Here is a 23509-nt window from a genome sequence, read left to right as displayed (position 1 = left end):
CAGGTTCCACAGGTTTTAGATCCTGTTGGTGAGCATGACTGCAGAATAATCTTCAAACTAATAAAAGTCAACTTCTGAAAAATGACAAAAAAAAAAAAAACTAAGTAATGTTTCAAAATAGTATATGACAGGATTATTTCAGAATAAACGTGAGTTGAAGATGATACAGCTCTGCCATCTGTAATCAGACAATAAAGCAATCTAATCTGGCATTATACACACACAGCTAGAGTGTTCTGGATCCTCATGTCAGATAAATTCCTATGTGTGTTTAATTTACAATGAATACAGTCATCAAAGCCACACAACATGTCCAATAGTGGATATTAATAAAGATATAATCAGGTTCTTAATGGAAGTGTATAAGATGAGAAATGTTACAGTTTAACCCTTAATTAACTCTAACTCCTGATCATAAAGCTGAAAATTGACCTGTAACCCTAATCCAGCGTTTCTCAACCTTTTTTCAGTCATGGCACCCTTCAGAAGTATACAAATTCTCAAGGCACCCCCATATAAAACATACGCAGTCAAGCTGACCATACGCTGACCCCGGCAGTGACGTTGTGACATGGGAAAGGGGTTCGTGAGACAAATTCTGATGATGCATGAGGCGGCGATGATCTGCATTAGTGTAACTATAATTTTTTGGAATTTTAATTCATTTTATTTATTTCAATGTTAGAATATATAATTTTTTGACGGCACCCCTAACAAAGCCAGACGGCACTCCAGGGTGCTGTGGCACCCCGGTTGAGAAAGGCTGCCCTAATCCAAAGTCTAAATTTCAACCCTGATCATAGTATCTGATTGTCCCTAAACCCTTAAACTTAGCCCTTAATTCTACACCTAAACCATCCACCCCAATCTTAAATCTTAGTCTTAAAACTAAACCCTAAACCCTCAATCCCACATGCTAACCCTCACCCTGTTGTCTGCTGTTGCCCAGGTGAGGATGGGTCCCCTTTTGGGTCTGGTTCCTCTCGAGGTTTCTTCCTCGTGTCATCTGGGGGGGGGGAGAGGTTCCTTGCCGCTGTCGCCACGGGCGTGCTCACTGGGGATGAAATTGGCTCGTATTTTGGGTCGTTCAAATTCTGTAAAGCTGCTTTGGGACAATGTTTATTGTTAAAAGCGCTATACAAATAAACTTGACTTGACCCTGTACCCAAACTTCAATCCTATCATGAACTCTAAAACCTAGCCTTTACCCCAATCCTGATTCTACAGACCTGTACCACTGACCCTAAACACTAAGCCTAACTCTACACCTGATCCTAAACTCTCAAAATCACCCCAATCCCTGATCGTTAGTCCTAAATTTAACCCTAAACCCTAACCCTTGCCATTAAGAAAAATAAGAAGCCTTAATTTGTCATGTACACACTCGAGCATAGTGAAATTCACCCTCTGCATTTAACCCATCTGAAGCAGTGAACACACATATGCACATACACAAGTGAGCAATGAGCACACACACATGCTCAGAGCAGCAGGCAGCCATGCTACAGCGCCCAGGGAGCAGTTGGAGGTTCGGTGCCTTGCTCAAGGGCACCTCAACCCAAGGCTGCCCCATGTTAACCGAACCACGTCTTTGGACTGTGGGGGAAACCGGAGCACCCAGAAGAAACGTACACAGACACGGGGAGAACATGCAAACTCCACACAGAAAGGCCCCCCATCAGCCACTGGGCTCGAACCCAGAACCTTCTTGCTGTGAGGCGACAGTGCAAACCACTACACCACCGTGCCATCCTGAATCTAAATACTGACCTAAACCTTAAATATAAACTCTATTGCTTTTTCCTTATCTTAACCTTAAAGTCTCTAATATAAACCTGAAAGTTCCTTGCACACCAAGTCCGAATTTCTGGACAAAATATTCACAAGAAATCACGCAGGTCATTAAATACGTGTTCTTTTTAGTCTTTACACACCAAAGAACGAACTTCAGTACGATGAAAATATTAATTCTGATCCGGCTTTTTGTTGTGAAATTTCATATCACGTGACCAGTCAAATGAGAGTTTCACTGATGTCACACAACAGAACCACAAACAGGAACAAGGCCAGAAAAATAAACTCGACTTTAGTGGCAAGTCTCTGCTGTGCGCCGCGTCACTCATGTCTCAGAGCCGAGCGGCTTTACCTCACCTGTGAACACCTTGAGCGTTGCCTTCTTTCTTCTTGTCGAACATCCCGTCCCTCAGCTTTGACTCTTAAATGTGTTTGATGGAATGAAAATGTCTCCGTCATCGTCCAAATTAATTCGGGCCTTCGCTGTCGCAGCGCCTAAACTTTTTAATGCTCTTCCTTGTGAAATCAGACACGAGAAGAATTTTGATTATTTTAAGTCTTTGGTTAAAACTTTTTTGTTTTGGGCTGCTTATGGATAAATTTTATATACTACTATCGATCATATTAATGTATCATTATATATATATATATATATATATATATATATATATAGGCGGCACGGTGGTGTAGTGGTTAGCACTGTCGCCTCACAGCAAGAAGGTCCGGGTTCGAGCCCTGTGACCGGCGAGGGCCTTTCTGTGTGGAGTTTGCATGTTCTCCCTGTGTCCGCGTGGGTTTCCTCCGGGTGCTCCGGTTTCCCCCACAGTCCAAAGACATGCAGGTTAGGTTAACTGGTGGCTCTAAATTGACCGTAGGTGTGAATGTGAGTGTGAATGGTTGTCTGTGTCTATGTGTCAGCCCTGTGATGACCTGGCGACTTGTCCAGGGTGTACCCCGCCTTTCGCCCGTAGTCAGCTGGGATAGGCTCCAGCTTGCCTGCAACCCTGTAGAAGGATAAAGCGGCTACAGATAATGAGATGATATATATATATTGACCTACCAGAGGGCAACATAGGTGATATCCAAGACAGCTACAAGTACCTTGGCATCCCACAGGCTAATGGAAACCATGAAGAAGCCACAAGGAAGTCAACCACAGCCAAATACCTCCAGAGAGTAAGGCAGGTCCTGAAAAGTCAGCTGAATGGTAAGAACAAGGTCCGAGCCATCAACATGTACGCACTACCAGTCATCAGATACCCCGCTGGCATCATAAACTGGCCAAAGGAGGAGATAGAAGCCACAGATATCAAGACTAGAAAGCTCCTCACCATGCATGGAGGGTTCCACCCCAAGTCCAGCGCCCTGAGACTATACACTAAGCGGAAAGAGGGAGGCCGAGGGCTAGTGAGCGTCAAGACCACGGTCCAGGATGAAACATCGAAAATCCGAGAATACATCAGAAAGATGGCCCCAAAGGATGAACTGCTAAGTGAATGTCTCAGGCAGCAGAACCCTGATGAGAGTGCAGAGGAGGAGGAGGAACAGACAACCTGGAGAGACAAACCCCTACATGGTATGTACCACCGTCAAATAGAGGAAGTGGCTGATATCAAGAAATCCTACCAGTGGCTGGATAATGCAGGACTGACAGACAGCACAGAGGCACTAATCATGGCAGCACAAGAACAGGCCATAAGCACAAGAGCCATAGAGGCCAGGATCTACCAGAGTAGATCAGACCCAAGATGCAGACTGTGCAAAGAAGCCCCTGAAACAGTCCAGCACATAGTAGCAGGGTGTAAGATGCTAGCTGGATCAGCGTACATGGAGAGGCACAACCAAGTGGCTGGGATAATATACAGGAACATCTGCAACCAGTATGGAATAGAAGTACCCAAGTCCCAATGGGCCATACCACAGAAGGTGGCTGAGAACAACAGGGCCAAGGTTCTGTGGGACTTCAGCTTCCAGACTGACAAACAGATCCTGGCTAACCAACCGGACATAGTGGTGATGGACAAAGAGCAGAAGAGGGTGGTGGTGATAGATGTGGCGATCCCAGCTGACGCCAACATCAGGAAGAAGGAACATGAGAAACTTGAGAAGTATCAAGGGTTGAAAGAGCAGCTGGAACGGATGTGGAAGGTCAAGGGTTGCGTGGTCCCCGTGGTAGTGGGGGCACTTGGGGCAGTAACCCCCAAACTGGGAGAGTGGCTCCAGCAAATCCCAGGAACAACATCTGAAGCCTCAGTCCAGAAGAGCGCAGTCCTAGGAACATCGAAGATACTGCGCAGAACCCTCAAACTCCCAGGCCTCTGGTAGAGGACCCGAGCTTGAGGATGACATGGATATATATATATATATACATATATATATATATATACATATATATATATATATATATATATATATATATATATATATATATATATATATATGTAAATTTACCAGCTGGGAGGTCCGTATGGTGAAATACCGTGACCGAGGCCTGACTGAGGCCCTCTGGGCCGAGGTCAGTATTCAAGGCCGAGGTCACGGTATTTCACCATATGGACTGACCTTAAGCTGGTAAATAATATATTTATTTTTTTCTTTATCAAATTCTAACAGAAAATGAGAGCGCCCGAAAGGGAAAACCGAGCCGAGCCGCCATTTTGAATCCTCATTCACGGCTGTAATGCAAATAGCTTCCTCCTCGGTATACAAGTGCACTTCCATGGCAGGAAAAAAACTACATTTTGCCGCCTATGTAGTCCCCTATTTATACAAATAGGAGTCATTCAGGATTCAGCCATGTTTTTGCTCGGTGTTAGCAACAGTTAGAGGTTTTTAGCTTTCTCCTGAAATGTTTTCTTTTATTTCTTCTTCCTCAGGGTAGTAAAACTCGCTTTCGCTGTGAACACTGTCGTTATCGCTATCCATGCTGTAAAATTAATGCTATTCTCCTGAGAAATGTGAAAATAAATGTTGACAAAAATTGCTACTATGTTTGTTTGTTGTGTTTGTGAACGAGCGAGTTGCCAGAGGCCCATAACCGGGGTCCGCTCACCAGCCAATCAGAGAGCAGGATTTGATGGAAACCGGACCGCGAAAAAATAAAATCTTTTATTATGAGATATTTCCATCATATTCGGATTTTCTTTCATAGAAACATTTTATTCATTGATTTTGCAACCATAATATTTAAATGAAGAAAAAACTAAATTATTTTAGACAATAAGCAGTATCAATCTGTTTTGCTTTAGATGTTTTATGTTTTATATAAGAATTTTTAGATTTTTTGTAAAATAGACAATGTTTTGTAATTAACTATTTATTAATGTCTGTAATGTGCATTTGACTATATTTCAATGTTAATTTAAGTGAAATTATTATTATTATTATTATTATTATTATTATTATTATTATTATTATGTCATCTCCGTTCCAACAACAGTTTAGCTGTACACTAAACTTTCTCTTTCTTAAAAGCGTATCTATAATTATTGCCTTCATCACGACTAGACGACGCCATCATCCTCTCAGGACGTTACGGAGAGTCGCAGTGCAAAACCGGTGTGAAATGAGCAGGAAACAGAATGCGGAATATTCACAAATTCCCATCAGACTCGGTTTGTCTGTGGACAAATTAATTTTTTGTTCGCATGACGATTTCATGCTGTATTCGGTGTGTAAAGGCCTTAAGTACACCTTAAACCCTCAACCTTAATCCCTAAACCATAATGTTATACATTCTACAGCACAGATTACAACTAAACACACACACACACACACACATATATATATACAAATACAAGTAATGTGTTTTGTAGTACTCAACCTTCCACTGACAAATTGCAGCTGTCAACCTGAAGGAAATGAATATTTCCTTGTGTATAGTGTGTGTGTGTGTGTGTGTGTGTGTGTGTGTGTGTGTGTGTGTGTGTGTGTGCGCACGCACATGTGTTTGTGAGAAAAGATCAAAGGGAATACATTCAGAGGTTTCCTCCGGCGCATGGTGCACGACTACTAAAGCAATGTGCTACTATCCTGTAAAACACACACACACACACACACACACACACACACACACACACACACACACACACACACACAGTCACCTGTAGTTTAATTAAATGACCTCTCTGCAGGTTACTGTATTATTGCTGTATTATTAAATCAGTTCACTCCGGTGTTAGCATTTGATGCTAAATCTATTTATGGTGTATTTTTAGTCAAACGGAGTGTCTCCTAATACATTCATCCCCACATCTGAAAGAAATGTTGATGTTCCTGATAATTGTATCTACTTTTCACGATCGCTGTACCTATATATCATCATCATTACACAACATTTACCTGATACACGCTAGCTGGCTGGCTACATGGAAATATTAGCAATCCTGAGCTGCTTCTTCATCATTTAACAACACGCCTGAGGAAAATGTCGATCTCCTGGATAGTTCTGACTTGTTTGCACTGTTACTGCGCTTTTACACCTATCACAGCTACAACGCTACCTGGTACATGCTAACTATCTAAAGTGCAGCTGCAGTCATATGGAGCGTCGTAGTGGTAATTTAACGACACATCTGAAGTAAATGCTGACGTTGCTGATGGTTTTATTTAGTTTTCACCATCACTATCTCCACACCGTCTCCATATATTACACTCCTCTGGTCCAGGCCAGCTCGCTAAACTGTTAGCGTGCTCATACGGAGACCGCTCGCAGTCGTTTAACCGCCAGCTGAGGTAAATGTTGATGTTCTCTGGAGTTCTGTCCCATTTCATCTGTTACTTCTGTCTTCTGAGTAAGAGTTCGTTTACATGCAAGCTGACTAACAAAAGGGAGAAAAGGAAAGCAGGCAGATCACACACACACACACGCACGCACACACACACACACACACGCACACACACACGCACACACACACGCACGCACACACACACGCACACACACACGCACACACACACTTTGATGCAGTCAACTTCCTCTCATATTCGAACAAAACCGCAGCAGCACATACAAACTTCCTGTGGTTTTTGTGCAACGACCAACAACATGAGAGAGAGAGAGAGAGAGAGAGAGAGAGAGAGAGAGAGAGAGAGAGGAATAAAACAATCAAGTGACAGAAAAAATGAGGAAAAGAAAAGAGAGAGAGACAGAAGGAGAGAGAAAGCATGAGAGAGAGAAAATGAGGAATAAAATGACAGTGACAGAAAAAAATGAGAGAGAGAGAGAGAGAGAGAGAGAGAGAGAGAGAGAGGAATAAAATGATAAAGTGACAGAAAAAATGAAGGAGAGAGAGAGAGAGAAAATGAGGAATAAAATGATAGTGACAGAAAAAAACGAAGGAGAGAGAGGGAGAGAGAATGAGGAATAAAATGATAAAGTGACAGAAAAAATGAGGGAGAGAGAGAGAGGAATAAAATGATTAAGTGACAGAAAAAATGAAGGAGAGAGAGAGAGGAATAAAATGATAAAGTGACAGAAAAAAATGAAGGAGAGAGAGAGAGAGGAATAAAATGATAAAGTGACAGAAAAAATGAGGGAGGGAGAGAGAGAGAGAGAGAGAGAGAGAGAGGAATAAAATGATTAAGTGACAGAAAAAATGAAGGAGAGAGAGAGGAATAAAATGATAAAGTGACAGAAAAAAATGAAGGAGAGAGAGAGAGAGAGAGAGAGAGGAATAAAATGATAAAGTGACCGAAAAAATGAAGGAGAGAGAGAGAGAATGAGGAATAAAATGATAAAGTGACAGAAAAAATGAGAGAGAGAGAGAGAGAGAGAGAGAGAGAGAGAGAGAGATAGAGAATGAGGAATAAAATGATAGTGACAGAAAAAATGAGGGAGAGAGAGAGAGAAAGAGAGAGAGAGAGAGGAATAAAATGATTAAGTGACAGAAAAAATGAAGGAGAGAGAGAGGAATAAAATGATAAAGTGACAAAAAATGAAGGAGAGAGAGAGGAATAAAATGATAAAGTGACAAAAAATGAAGGAGAGAGAGGGGAATAAAATGATAAAGTGACAGAAAAAAATGAAGGAGAGAGAGAGAGAGAGGAATAAAATGATAAAGTGACAAAAAATGAAGGAGAGAGAGAGAGAGAGGAATAAAATGATAGTGACTGAAAAAATGAGGGAGAGAGAGAGGAATAAAATGATAAAGTGACAGAAAAAAATGAAGGAGAGAGAGAGAGAGAGAGAGAGAGAGAGAATGAGGAATAAAATGATAAAGTGACAGAAAAAATGAGGGAGAGAAGAAAGATGAACTACAGATAATGAGGAAAGAGATATAAAAAGTTATGAAAGGGAGATACAGAAAGAGTGACGGAAAAAGGAAGATAGAAAAAAATAAAAATAAACTGGAGATTAAAAGATAAGATAAAAATGCAGAAAAGGAGAGCGAGAGATAGAAATGCACCAACAAAAAGCAATAATAAAGCGAAACTGTAGCGTGGGTGTGAGAGGTGATGAGAGCTAGGGGTCCGAGCAGTTTTATTCAGGGCCGAAAGAGATTCGCTCCATTCCGAGTGCATCGATTCCGAACGCTCTGTTTAAACGGCCGGGATCAGATAGCTGTGTGCGATTACGGTACGTCCCATGTGTACAATCGGAATAGAATTTCCGAGGATGGACGTGAGGAGTGTTTCAGCCAATCATATCGTATCGTGTTTCTTTTATCCATTTTATCAGTCGGACAGAACAGAACGCTCCTCTGTGTCGATGTGCTGAACAGGAGGACGCGAGCGCAGGGTCGCCGTCCTGTACAGGCCCAGATGTTCTTCGCCTGTTCTGATTACCAGAAGATTTATGTCGGCACATTAGGTTTTAAAAGTACGGTAATTTAATTTGATTATTTTGTGTAAAAGTTGAACATGATTTGCCGTAAACATCTGTGTGTCGAGAGCAGACAAAGGAAACCTTGGCGCAAGTGTCCGGGCGTCATCGCTGCGTGAAGGCGGAGTGAGCACGTGCAGAAAGCAAACCGCCCGAGTGTTTACACACCTAATGGATCCTTTCGATCGGTTTATGAAAAGTGAAACAGTATGAAAAAGAATAAAAGAGAGGAATAAACAGGGTGAGTAAAATACAGAAGGAATGAAATACAGTAAACACGCTGATGAGCTCTAAATAACCTCGAGTCGCTGAATAACGCACATCACGCAGAGGAACATTAAAGAAAAAACAACACATTTGGAAAAACATTGACTCCCAGTATGAGAGCGCTTTCTGTCTCTCTCTCTCTCTCTCAGGCGAACACGAGCGATTAAGATGATTACTGTGCGAGAAATGAACAAAACACAGCACCGTCTGAACATTATGAATATTTTGAAATTAAAAAACGTTGAAATAGTTTGATGGAATGTGAAGGCCGTGCTTTAGAGAATCTCATCTGACCAAGAGTAACCTCTCCACACAGAGAGAGAGAGAGAGAGAGAGAGAGAGAGAGAGGAGAAACATCTGTGAGAGCCCAGTGTGACACGCATTAAGAGTCAGAGCAGCTCTGCGCAGAGGAGGCGTGGAGAGAAGAAAGAAAGGAGTAGGATGGATGGAGAGAACAGGAAAAGGAATGAGAGGAGCTCGTTAATGTGTTTAATGTGAGAGCAGTTTCTCTTAGTCAGATATTCACTGAGTCACGGTATATTCATCACACACACACACACACACAAGGACAAAACACAGGAAAGAACGGAAGAATTCTGTCATCCGTGAAATGGAACATTAGCACAGTTATTGCATGTGTCTCTATTTCTGGTCTTTCCTTTACCATCCTCGTCTGTCCATCTCTCCTTCCTCCTTCACTCTCTCTGTCTCCTGCGGTGTGTCACAGATGTTTCTCCTCTGTGTGTGTGTGTGTAGGGCTCGTGGTCACAGTTTTAATCAGTGCCAGGTCTACACACTGCGCCAGGTGTGTGCAGTAGACAGTGGAGAGAGAGAGAGAGAGAGAGAGAGAGAGAGAATGAAGCAAGGAACGAGTTCAAGGAAGAGAAACGGATGAATTCACTCATGTGTGAAATGGAAGATTACCACAGTTAGTCCGAGAGAGAGAGAGAGAGAGAGAGAGAGAGAGAGAGAGAAGTGTCACACATTTGAGGAGGAAACACGTTCAAAGGTCAACACACACACACACACACACACACTAAACTTCATATCCTCAAGGTCCCACAATGCCATTCGGCATCATAACAGATTAAATCTCTCGTTGTTAATGACAGATTTAAAATGAAATCGATCTAAAACTGATCTTCCCCCAACATCCAGCCTTCAACTCCGACGATCATCTCATTTCATTATCTCTAGCCGCTTTATCCTGTTCTACAGGGTCGCAGGCAAGCTGACTATCCCAGCTGACTACGGGCGAAAGGCGGGGTACACCCTGGACAAGTCGCCAGGTCATCACAGGGCTGACACATAGACACAGACAACCATTCACACTCACATTCACACCTACGCTCAATTTAGAGTCACCAGTTAACCTAACCTGCATGTCTTTGGACTGTGGGGGAAACCGGAGCACCCGGAGGAAACCCACGCGGACACGGGGAGAACATGCAAACTCCACACAGAAAGGCCCTCGCCGGCCACGGGGCTCGAACCCGGACCTTCTTGCTGTGAGGCGACAACGCTAACCACTACACCACCGTGCCGCCCCCTCCGACGATCAATTTCTTTAAAAAACGTATTCAAATAATTCTCAAATATCTAATTCAGTACCTTAGAACCTCTGTCGTGTCCTCAGTCTCTCCCTGAGACCTACAATCAGAGCTCACGCTCAAACACAGACCACGCAATGCTATTCCTGCTAATCCATCCCAACATGGTGCTAATGTTGCTAATTATTCAAGGTGAATACTAAAACCACACCCTACACATCAGAAATCCCATAATGCATTTGTTAAATGACATTATCTTGCTAACGTCGCTAACTGCACAGCAGACAGTGTTGCTCATCACGCAATGCTAATCCGCGAATGCTAATCTTGCAAATCCTTTATAGAAATCCAATTCCAGGTCAGTTTCAGCGCTGAGAGGAAAAAGCGTGTTGAGTAAGCAACTTTACTTAAACGTCCTCAGTGAGATGCTAACACTAGTGCTAACGTTAATGCTAACCCACATGTCCTACGTTAAAGGTGACATTTCATCTTTCACTCAGACGTGTTAATGTTCGTGCATAATTGGTTTCAGACCACCCATCACCAACGCACGGACACGCCCACACTCCACTGCTGTCACTACACACATCACACACACTCTGTGTGTTCTCCTGAAGACCTGAGTGATGTGTGTGTGTGTGTGTGTGTGTGTGTGTGTGTGTGTGTGTGTGTGTGTGTGTGTGTGTGTTTACATTCCTCCTGTTTGCTGGATCATACACACTTGAGGTTTTTACACGGACCGAGCACTGAGCCCTGAGGGACCCCATTTTCTCCTACTGCTGAGAAAGATCTCTTATCTGCTGCAAAGTGTGTGTGTGTGTGTGTGTGTGTGTGTGTGTGTGTGTGTGTGTGTGTGTAAAGAACAGAGTAATTGCTCAAAGAAAATGGCCCTGAGAGAGCTATATTAACCGTATTATCTATTTAAATAAGGAGTAAAAATCTTCGGAGGTTGCTACTACGGTGAACCACTGAGTGATGGCATGATGAAGCAGTTACCAAACACAACACTGATTATTTTCCAATAACAGCACAACCCAAAGTGTTTTATTCCCCTTATACCACAGCAACTTACCAATATTTATACAGTGGGGCAAAAAAGTATTTAGTCAGCCACCAATTGTGCAAGTTCTCCCACTTAAAAAGATGAGAGAGGCCTGTAATTTTCATCATAGGTACACTTCAACTATGAGAGACAGAATGGGGGGAAAGAATCCAGGAAATCACATTGTAGGATTTTTAATGAATTAATTGGTAAATTCCTCGGTAAAATAAGCATTTGGTCACCTACAAACAAGCAAGATTTCTGGCTCTCACAGACCTGTAACTTCTTCTTTAAGAGGCTCCTCTGTCCTCCACTCGTTACCTGTATTAATGGCAGCTGTTTGAACTCGTTATCAGTATAAAAGACACCTGTCCACAACCTCAAACAGTCACACTCCAAACTCCACTATGGCCAAGACCAAAGAGCTGTCAAAGGACACCAGAAACAAAATTGTAGACCTGCACCAGGCTGGGAAGACTGAATCTGCAATAGGTAAGCAGCTTGGTGTGAAGAAATCAACTGTGGGAGCAATTATTAGAAAATGGAAGACATACAAGACCACTGATAATCTCCCTCGATCTGGGGCTCCATGCAAGATCTCACCCCGTGGGGTCAAAATGATCACAAGAATGGTGAGCAAAAATCCCAGAACCACACGGGGGGACCTAGTGAATGACCTGCAGAGAGCTGGGACCAAAGTAACAAAGGCTACCATCAGTAACACACTACACCGCCAGGGACTCAAATCCTGCAGTGCCAGACGTGTCCCCCTGCTTAAGCCAGTACATGTCCAGGCCCGTCTGAAGTTTGCTAGAGAGCATTTGGATGATCCAGAAGAGGATTGGGAGAATGCCATATGGTCAGATGAAACCAAAATAGAACTTTTTGGTAAAAACTCAACTTGTGTTTGGGGGAGAAAGAATGCCGAGTTGCATCCAAAGAACACCATACCTACTGTGAAGCATGGGGGTGGAAACATCATGCTTTGGGTCTGTTTTTCTGCAAAGGGACCAGGACGACTGATCCCTGTAAAGGAAAGAATGAATGGGGCCATGTATCGTGAGATTTTGAGTGAAAACCTCCTTCCATCAGCAAGGGCATTGAAGATGAAACGTGGCTGGGTCTTTCAGCATGACAATGATCCCAAACACACCGCCTGGGCAACGAAGGAGTGGCTTCGTAAGAAGCATTTCAAGGTCCTGGAGTGGCCTAGCCAGTCTCCAGATCTCAACCCCATAGAAAATCTTTGGAGGGAGTTGAAAGTTCATGTTGCCCAGCGACAGCCCCAAAACATCACTGCTCTAGAGGAGATCTGCATGGAGGAATGGGCCAAAATACCAGCAACAGTGTGTGAAAACCTTGTGAAGACTTACAGAAAACGTTTGACCTCTGTCATTGCCAACAAAGGGTATATAACAAAGTATTGAAATGAACTTTTGTTATTGACCAAATACTTATTTTCCACCATAATTTGCAAATAAATTCTTTAAAAATCAGACAATGTGATTTTCTGGATTTTTTTTTCTCATTCTGTCTCTCATAGTTGAAGTGTACCTATGATGAAAATTACAGGCCTCTCTCATCTTTTTAAGTGGGAGAACTTGCACAATTGGTGACTGACTAAATACTTTTTTGCCCCACTGTACATTTTATTGATTAAAGAATATCACTTTTATCTCTTCATTTTTCTTGTTAACAGTCGCTCCCTCACCTCGCTCTGTTTTTTTTTCCTCCCCCTCTTGAAGTTAAAGGTCGGGTATGTAAATGTTTTCGCAAACATTTTTCGTTGTGTTTCTTGAAATTCTCTTTACATCCTGACAGCTATGAATAAATCAAATGCTCGGAGAATAAAACGTAAAAAGTCCGTCATCTGTGGCAGACGCAGGGCTGTAAAAAGCTCGTCCAATTATTTTACCCGTTCCGAAAGAAAGAATCGGATGGCCTACCTGAGCGCACGCTTCCTGTCCAGTCACTGAGTCTGACTCGAGTCTTTCACAAGGCGAGGCAGACATATTACAAACATACTGCTAAAGCTAACATTCTAGTTGACAGCTGCAAGTACTAACAGCAGCCATGTTTGTTGTTTACATTCATTATGATAATGTTGGTGTTTTCGTACACGTGAATGAGACATGAGGAATTTGGATATGACAACAAAGTGCTAAGCTCCTCCCCTCTATGCTCTCTCTCTCATGGTCTCATCCTGCAGCAGTAGTCAGGCAGTGCGCGTTCATGTGCTTTGGAGGAGTGGCTTTGGAAGGAAGGCTGAACGGAGATGGTGGGACTTTATCAGTTGGAAACTTTCAAAATCTTGCTTACTCTTACTTTTTTATCCAAAATGACCTTCCCTCACTTTAATAAGACAAATTAGCCCACAACTGAAACTGGAGACTCCTTACATAAAATGTTTTAAAAACCTTATTAAAGTATCTTTGAGCTGTTACTATAGAAATAATGCAGCATAAACCTGCATTGCTTTCATAGAAATTGAATTAAACAACAGTATGGGATAAGTTTGAACTATTAATGGTTCTAGTTTGGTTTGAGAGATAACTAGTGTTTTTTATTTTAACAAATTGAACAAATTTCATCTCACATTTTCTTTTCACTTGAGAATAATTGGCTCGATTCATGTGATTTGAATGTGTATGAATGTTAATGAGCAGACGTGAGAACGAGAATCCTGTTTATAGTGTTGATCCTGATGCAGAACAATCGGCAACGACAACTCTCGCGGTTTTCACGGGCGTGTCGTTTCTCAAGGCTTTATCCAGGAACAGAAACCGTCCAGTCATGAGCAGCCGAAGCGACGGTGGAGATTAGACGGAGCGTCTCCATGTCAGATCATAACACTTTCATTCTCTGTAAACTATCCGACCTCTCGGACGCAACTCAGCTGCTGCTACGTTAACCGTTAACTCCGATCATTTTCCATGAAGAAAAAGAGGAGTGACGGATCAGACATTTTTGCTCCATGTCCATAAACAGTAGTACTGCGAGGTTGGGAGCATCGAGGGATGAGTTCATTGGTGAGGTGGTGCAGAGTGAGACAGCGAGACAGCAAGAGAGAGAGACAGCAAGGGGGTGAGGCAACAAGAGGGAGAGACAGCAAGACAGGAAGCAGGTGAGACGGCAAGAGGGAGAGACAGCAAGACAGCAAAAGGGAGAGACAGCAAGACAGCAAATGGCAGACACAGCAAGAGGGTGAGACAACAAGAGGGTGCAACAGCAAGACGGCAAGAGGGTGAGACAGCAAGACAGCAAGAGGGTGAGACGGCAAGAGAGACAGACAGCAAGACACAAATGGGGGACAGCAAGAGGGTGAGACAACAAGAGGGAGAGACAGTGAGAGAGTGAGAGGGTGAGACAGCAAGAGGGAGAGACAGTGAGAAGGTGAGACAGCAAGAGGGAGAGACAACAAGACAGCAAACCAGAGACGCAGTAAGAGGGTGAGACAACAAGAGGGAGAGACAGTGAGAGAGAGACAGCAAGAAGGAGAGACAGCAAAAGGGTGAGACAGCAAAAGGGAGAGACAGTGAGAGGGTGGGACAGCAAGAGGGTGGGACAGCAAAAAGGAGAGACAGCAAGAGTTAGAGACAGTGAGACAGCAAGAGGGCAGGACAGCGAGAGGGCAGGACAGCGAGACAGCGAGAGGGCAGGACAGTGAGAGGGCGGGGAACTCAGTATGAGTGTTCCTCACAGGTGCACAGAATTACAAGCAAAAAAAAGCTATTTGTGATGAAGACCAAACGAGTGAGAAAATAATATACTGTCAGAACCGGAACCCAAGTGGAGAACGATCCGTTTCCTTCAGAACCACAATGCTGACTCGACAGAACACAAAGTCCATCACTAAGAATAACGCTGTGAGGCCTGAGGAAGCGCTGATCTTTTATTTCAGTTTACCATCATCAGCACAACCACACGCTACAGTTTATAAACACACAGCACACAACATACACACAGCCTCACACTCACAGTGCACGACTCTAACACACGACTATCATCCTCCCTCCTGAACTCACGCTCACAGTGCACGACTCTAACACACGACTATCATCCTCCCTCCTGAACTCACGCTCACAGTGCACGACTCTAACACACGACTATCATCCTCCCTCCTGAACTCACGCTCACAGTGCACGACTCTAACACACGACTATCATCCTCCCTCCTGAACTCACGCTCACAGTGCACGACTCTAACACACGACTATCATCCTCCCTCCTGAACTCACGCTCACAGTGCACGACTCGAACACACGACTATCATCCTCCCTCCTGAACTCACGCTCACAGTGCACGACTCTAACACACGACTATCATCCTCCCTCCTGAACTCACGCTCACAGTGCACGACTCGAACACACGACTATCATCCTCCCTCCTGAACTCACGCTCACAGTGCACGACTCGAACACACGACTATCATCCTCCCTCCTGAACTCACTCTCACAGTGCACGACTCTAACACACGACTATCATCCTCCCTCCTGAACTCACGCTCACAGTGCACGACTCGAACACACGACTATCATCCTCCCTCCTGAACTCACGCTCACAGTGCACGACTCTAACACACGACTATCATCCTCCCTCCTGAACTCACGCTCACAGTGCACGACTCTAACACACGACTATCATCCTCCCTCCTGAACTCATGCTCACAGTGCACGACTCTAACACACGACTATCATCCTCCCTCCTGAACTCACGCTCACAGTGCACGACTCTAACACACGACTATCATCCTCCCTCCTGAACTCACGCTCACAGTGCACGACTCTAACACACGACTATCATCCTCCCTCCTGAACTCACGCTCACAGTGCACGACTCTAACACACGACTATCATCCTCCCTCCTGAACTCACTCTCACAGTGCACGACTCTAACACACGACTATCATCCTCCCTCCTGAACTCACGCTCACAGTGCACGACTCTAACACACGACTATCATCCTCCCTCCTGAACTCACTCTCACAGTGCACGACTCTAACACACGACTATCATCCTCCCTCCTGAACTCACTCTCACAGTGCACGACTCTAACACACGACTATCATCCTCCCTCCTGAACTCACACTCACAGTGCACGACTCTAACACACGACTATCATCCTCCCTCCTGAACTCACACTCACAGTGCACGACTCTAACACACGACTATCATCCTCCCTCCTGAACTCACTCTCACAGTGCACGACTCTAACACACGACTATCATCCTCCCTCCTGAACTCACTCTCACAGTGCACGACTCTAACACACGACTATCATCCTCCCTCCTGAACTCACGCTCACAGTGCACGACTCTAACACACGACTATCATTCTCCCTCCTGAACTCACGCTCACAGTGCACGACTCTAACACACGACTATCATCCTCCCTCCTGAACTCATGCTCACAGTGCACGACTCTAACACACGACTATCATCCTCCCTCCTGAACTCACGCTCACAGTGCACGACTCTAACACACGACTATCATTCTCCCTCCTGAACTCACGCTCACAGTGCACGACTCTAACACACGACTATCATCCTCCCTCCTGAACTCACGCTCACAGTGCACGACTCTAACACACGAATATCATCCTCCCTCCTGAACTCACTCTCACAGTGCACGACTCTAACACACGACTATCATCCTCCCTCCTGAACTCACGCTCACAGTGCACGACTCTAACACACGACTATCATCCTCCCTCCTGAACTCACACTCACAGTGCACGACTCTAACACACGACTATCATCCTCCCTCCTGAACTCACGCTCACAGTGCATGACTCTAACACACGACTATCATCCTCCCTCCTGAACTCACGCTCACAGTGCACGACTCTAACACACGACTATCATCCTCCCTCCTGAACTCACGCTCACAGTGCACGACTCTAACACACGACTATCATCCTCCCTCCTGAACTCACGCTCACAGTGCACGACTCTAACACACGACTATCATCCTCCCTCCTGAACTCACGCTCACAGTGCACGACTCTAACACACGACTATCATCCTCCCTCCTGAACTCACGCTCACAGTGCACGACTCTAACACACGACTATCATCCTCCCTCCTGAACTCACGCTCACAGTGCACGACTCTAACACACGACTATCATCCTCCCTCCTGAACTCACGCTCACAGTGCACGACTCTAACACACGACTATCATCCTCCCTCCTGAACTCACGCTCACAGTGCACGACTCTAACACACGACTATCATCCTCCCTCCTGAACTCACGCTCACAGTGCACGACTCTAACACACGACTATCATCCTCCCTCCTGAACTCACGCTCACAGTGCACGACTCTAACACACGACTATCATCCTCCCTCCTGAACTCACGCTCACAGTGCACGACTCTAACACACGACTATCATCCTCCCTCCTGAACTCACGCTCACAGTGCACGACTCTAACACACGAATATCATCCTCCCTCCTGAACTCACGCTCACAGTGCACGACTCTAACACACGACTATCATCCTCCCTCCTGAACTCACGCTCACAGTGCACGACTCTAACACACGACTATCATCCTCCCTCCTGAACTCACGCTCACAGTGCACGACTCTAACACACGACTATCATCCTCCCTCCTGAACTCACGCTCACAGTGCACGACTCTAACACACGACTATCATCCTCCCTCCTGAACTCACGCTCACAGTGCACGACTCTAACACACGACTATCATCCTCCCTCCTGAACTCACGCTCACAGTGCACGACTCTAACACACGACTATCATCCTCCCTCCTGAACTCACGCTCACAGTGCACGACTCTAACACACGACTATCATCCTCCCTCCTGAACTCACGCTCACAGTGCACGACTCTAACACACGACTATCATCCTCCCTCCTGAACTCACGCTCACAGTGCACGACTCTAACACACGACTATCATCCTCCCTCCTGAACTCACGCTCACAGTGCACGACTCTAACACACGACTATCATCCTCCCTCCTGAACTCACGCTCACAGTGCACGACTCTAACACACGACTATCATCCTCCCTCCTGAACTCACTCTCACAGTGCACGACTCTAACACACGACTATCATCCTCCCTCCTGAACTCACTCTCACAGTGCACGACTCTAACACACGACTATCATCCTCCCTCCTGAACTCACTCTCACAGTGCACGACTCTAACACACGACTATCATCCTCCCTCCTGAACTCACTCTCACAGTGCACGACTCTAACACACGACTATCATTCTCCCTCCTGAACTCACGCTCACAGTGCACGACTCTAACACACGACTATCATCCTCCCTCCTGAACTCACGCTCACAGTGCACGACTCTAACACACGACTATCATCCTCCCTCCTGAACTCACTCTCACAGTGCACGACTCTAACACACGACTATCATCCTCCCTCCTGAACTCACGCTCACAGTGCACGACTCTAACACACGACTATCATCCTCCCTCCTGAACTCACGCTCACAGTGCACGACTCTAACACACGACTATCATCCTCCCTCCTGAACTCACGCTCACAGTGCACGACTCTAACACACGACTATCATCCTCCCTCCTGAACTCACGCTCACAGTGCACGACTCTAACACACGACTATCATCCTCCCTCCTGAACTCACGCTCACAGTGCACGACTCTAACACACGACTATCATCCTCCCTCCTGAACTCAACAGAACAACAAGTTTTTCACGAACATGAACGGAGTGAGCAGAGAGCCCTGAGGAACTCCGCCCACTCCCATGCCTCATTTCTCTGCTTCATTATGTTTGTTTGTTTAATTCAATAATTGAAATAAATAATTTTTAGTGACACACAAGACCATGAACCGCTACGACAACACCACACACACACACACACACACACACACACACACACACACACACACACAGTACAGATCAATTAGTTGTTTATCAACAGTACAAATGACTTCAATTTCTTGCTATTAGACATTAAGTGCCCTAGATAACTGTAAACCTCCTGTGTGTGTGTGTGTGTGTGTGTGTGTGTGTGTGTGTGTGTGTGTGTGTGTGTGTTTTCAAACACTAATCAGGGTGTGAACCTGCTGTCCTGCGTGTAAATAAAGGCAAACATGTCCAAGCAAGTATGCACAAACACAAAAATAACTGCGCGCGCGCACACACACACACACACACACACACACACACACACACACACACACACAGAATGAAAAGAGTGTTATCTGCAACTCCTCATGACCTTTAACCCAGTTAGGACAGGTCCTCACTTGTCCATCTGTGTGTGTGTGTGTGTGTCCCCGCGAGCGTGTGTGTAATCCTTACTCTGTTTCCTCTTTGTATTGCTGTTTGATAAGTGCTAAAAGGAAAGCTCTCAGCTCAACACACTCATCCCCTCACCAGTCTCTCTCGTTTCTCTCTCTTCAAGACAAAAATCACAGCTTGTCGTGACTTTTGTTCCTGACAGAGACGTGTAAACTCCTCCTCTGTCCTGAAGACGTCAGAAAACAAAGTCACAGCTCCACCTCTGAGTGTTACGCAGCGCTGACACTGGAGACTCCTTCCAGAAACGATATGCAAACACATCTAATTTGTGTACGGTCGGTGGATCGTCGGCCGGACACGCCCCTGTGAACGATCTGTTACCATAGAAACCATAACATATCAGATCGAGAGCATTAATCTAAACCTGCACTACAGTCAGAGCTGCTGTTAGAGAGAATTAATCAACCTTCAACACTGACCAATCAGAGTCCAGAACTCAGCCGCTATTAGCGATCACTAAAGTCACTGCTAAGTCGTAATTATAAAAACATTGTTCCGTGATGAAGCAACCTCATGCTTCTGACATTCGCAAACCAGCTCGCCTGAGCTAGCTAGCGCACTGTATTTATCTAAAACACAGATAACAATTGCATATAAATAACATTAATGACTTATTTTGATTTAATTGCCCTTTAACGAGTGTCACACTGATATAAATTAAAAACAATTAAAGCCTGAAGACTCCAAATGTTCCGGACTTTTGTTCTTTAGTTTCGCATGACGGATTTAATGCTAATGTAGATAATAAGTACTGGAGGTTTATAGCTACCGGTTTAGTGTCCACTGTTTGAGGAGTGTGTGTGTGTGTGTGTGTGTTGAGAGACGAGTGTGTGAGGTCACTAAAATCTTAGTAGTTAATGATAACACACTTCCAGTCAGTGCTTTTCCCTGGACCTGGGCCAAGTGCCTCTGCTCACACACACACACACACACACACACACACATTCCCGACTGTGCGGTCAACCGTAAGCTGCCTTTGAAGTCCAGCACACACTTCCGACCCGAACAGCGCTGGAGAGACATGAGGGATTTGAGTCACCTGTTCGAAATAAACGTCATCTTTAAAATATCTCCCGAAACCTGCTTCAGTTCAGAGCAATGAAACGGTTTTACACATTTATTTAAATTCACTTCAGAGAAAATCCATCCCTGACGTCTGGAGTGTCGTGAACAAGTGCACACTACAGCGTCTACACGAGTTCAGTGACTAGTGAAACTAGCAAAAAAAAGGATTGTTGTCACCGAAGTCGAAAATGAAGAACACTCGAAACTGGCGGGTGGGGGAGGGAGTACCAGGAATAAAGTGTCACGGACAAGTGGTGGTTTCTGGAAACCAGTTTAAAAAATAAAATTAGGGACAAAAACAAGGATACTGAAAACTAGGGAACATCGGGACACAAGGCACTCGGGTACTTAAGAAAAGAAAACAGGGAGCACTGGGATTAAGGAACATTGAAAAAGAAGGCCACTTGGGAACTAGGGAACGTTAATAATGAAGAAACACTGTTCCCTGAGGAGCAAAGTCCCCTTAGTGTCTTATTGCCAAACTTCCCTACTTTTCGCATTCCCTAGAAAACACAGGAAACAAGGGAACATATTTCACTGAAAAACTAGTGAACGACAAAATGAAGAACAGACAGACACTGGACACAAGAAACTGGTGAGCAAGAAGAAACAGGGAAGACGAGAAATGAGGGGACAGTGGAATCTAGGGAACTTTATTAAGTAGGAAAGGGACGCTACAGCTGTTATGTCAGAGCGACCAATCAGGGCACTCGGAAGCATTATAACACGGATCTGGCGGGAAATTTTGAAAACATTCCATTTCCTTGACAACACACACATACACCCACCCACCCACTCTCACCCACACCCACACACACTAGACACGGGATGTAAAATACCATCAAGGTGTGTGAGAATGCAATGCAAGTGTGTGTGTGTGTGTGTGTGTGAAAGATGTCTTGCATGTTGATTTGTATATCCACCTGCAGCCACACACACACCACTGCTAAATTTCTGACTGACCTTGCAGATCCTCTTCTCTTCATCTTGACTGGTTCTTTCCTGTAGCTCCGATTTGACTGACAGCTGACAGGTCACGGGTGTAGATTCCGAAGCGCTGACCTCTGACCTTTGACCTTTGTTAGGAATAGGTAACGTGGTGTGAACCGGTCGGGAGGCGACAGCCGGCTGCCGCAGTTTAGACGCCACTCCGACTACAGGCATGTTCGCTTAGAAAGTGTGTGTGAGAGAGTGTCCGAGTGTGTGTGTGTGGAGTCCGAGAGTCTGACAGGAAAGGGCGAGAGACACCACACGAGAGAGAGAGAGAGAGAGAGAGAGAGAGACGTGCATTCTTCAGCTGCTCTCAGTAAACTGCACCGAATCCTGCGCTGTGTCTCTGTTCACTCCCTACACTCCTCCTCCTCTTGCGCTCTCTCTCTCTCTCTCTTTCACTCCTCCCTCTCTTTCCTCACTTTCTGCCAGAACACTTGAGCGAGCAGCTCTCGGGGGCGTCAACTCATAATTGCTGAAAATAAAGAAAGCACTGAGAGGGAGGAGATATTAAAATATCTCAAACTACAAAGCGTGGAGACTCAGAGGGAGGAAATATTACAAAACAAGTGCAGTTTCAACAAAGAAAATACTGAAGAACACGAAGATACGGTAGGTAAAGAGGCGACAAAGGGAACTAGGAAGTGAGGGAACACTGGAAAGAAGGGAATTTTAATACGAGGAAACAAAAGAATAAGGGACACTCACGAGGGAACTAGGAGATATTTGATGATGATGATGATGGCTGGGAACTAGGAAACAGAGACGTAGGGAAGTTTTGGACACCTGAAAATAAAATCAAAGATATAACGTGTAGGCGTCACAGTGGTTAGCGCTATCGCCTCACAGCAAGAAGGTCCGGGTTCGAGCCCCGTGGCCGGCGAGGGCCTTTCTGTGTGGAGTTTGCATGTTCTCCCCGTGTCCACGTGGGTTTCCTCCGGGTGCTCCGGTTTCCCCCACAGTCCAAAGACATGCAGGTTAGGTTAACTGGTGACTCTAAATTGAGCGTAGGTGTGAATGTGAGTGTGAATGGTTGTCTGTGTCTATGTGTCAGCCCTGTGATGACCTGGCGACTTGTCCAGGGTGTACCCCGCCTTTCGCCCGTAGTCAGCTGGGATAGGCTCCAGCTTGCCTGCGACCCTGTAGAAGGATAAAGCGGCTAGAGATAATGAGATGAGATGAGATGAGATGATGGCTGGGAACTAGGAAACAGAGACGTAGGGAAGTTTTGGACACCTGAAAATAAAATCAAAGATATAACGCGTAGGCGTCACAGTGGTTAGCGCTGTCGCCTCACAGCAAGAAGGTCCGGGTTCGAGCCCCGTGGCCGGCGAGGGCCTTTCTGTGCAGAGTTTGCATGTTCTCCCCGTGTCCGCGTGGGTTTCCTCCGGGTGCTCCGGTTTCCCCCACAGTCCAAAGACATGCAGGTTAGGTTAACTGGTGACTCTAAATTGAGCGTAGGTGTGAATGTGAGTGTGAATGGTTGTCTGTGTCTATGTGTCAGCCCTGTGATGACCTGGCGACTTGTCCAGGGTGTACCCCGCCTTTCACCCGTAGTCAGCTGGGATAGGCTCCAGCTTGTCTGCGACCCTGTAGAACAGGATAAAGCGGCTAGAGATAATGAGATGGATGGATAATAAATTGAAGTGAAATTAAGAAATCTTCATTG

The 23509-nt window shown here is 45.1% G+C and overlaps 1 protein-coding gene across 7 annotated transcripts in view; it reads right to left on the bottom strand.

The window, feature by feature from the left end:
- The window catches only part of nav3 (neuron navigator 3), a 203970-nt gene extending 181820 nt beyond the window's left edge, over positions 1–22150 (bottom strand). For all 7 annotated transcript variants that reach the window (XM_060903775.1, XM_060903777.1, XM_060903778.1 and 4 more), the window contains exon 1: positions 21814–22150. In XM_060903775.1, the coding sequence (XP_060759758.1) occupies positions 21814–22014 (201 nt within the window). In that variant the 5' untranslated portion in view covers positions 22015–22150. The remainder of the gene's footprint in view (positions 1–21813) is intronic.
- Between the last annotated feature and the right edge of the window lie 1359 nt (positions 22151–23509).

This window comes from Neoarius graeffei, chromosome 21 (genome assembly GCF_027579695.1).
Source record: "Neoarius graeffei isolate fNeoGra1 chromosome 21, fNeoGra1.pri, whole genome shotgun sequence".
NCBI classification, from domain to species: domain Eukaryota; kingdom Metazoa; phylum Chordata; class Actinopteri; order Siluriformes; family Ariidae; genus Neoarius; species Neoarius graeffei.
This window is presented reverse-complemented; position numbering and strand designations above follow the sequence as displayed.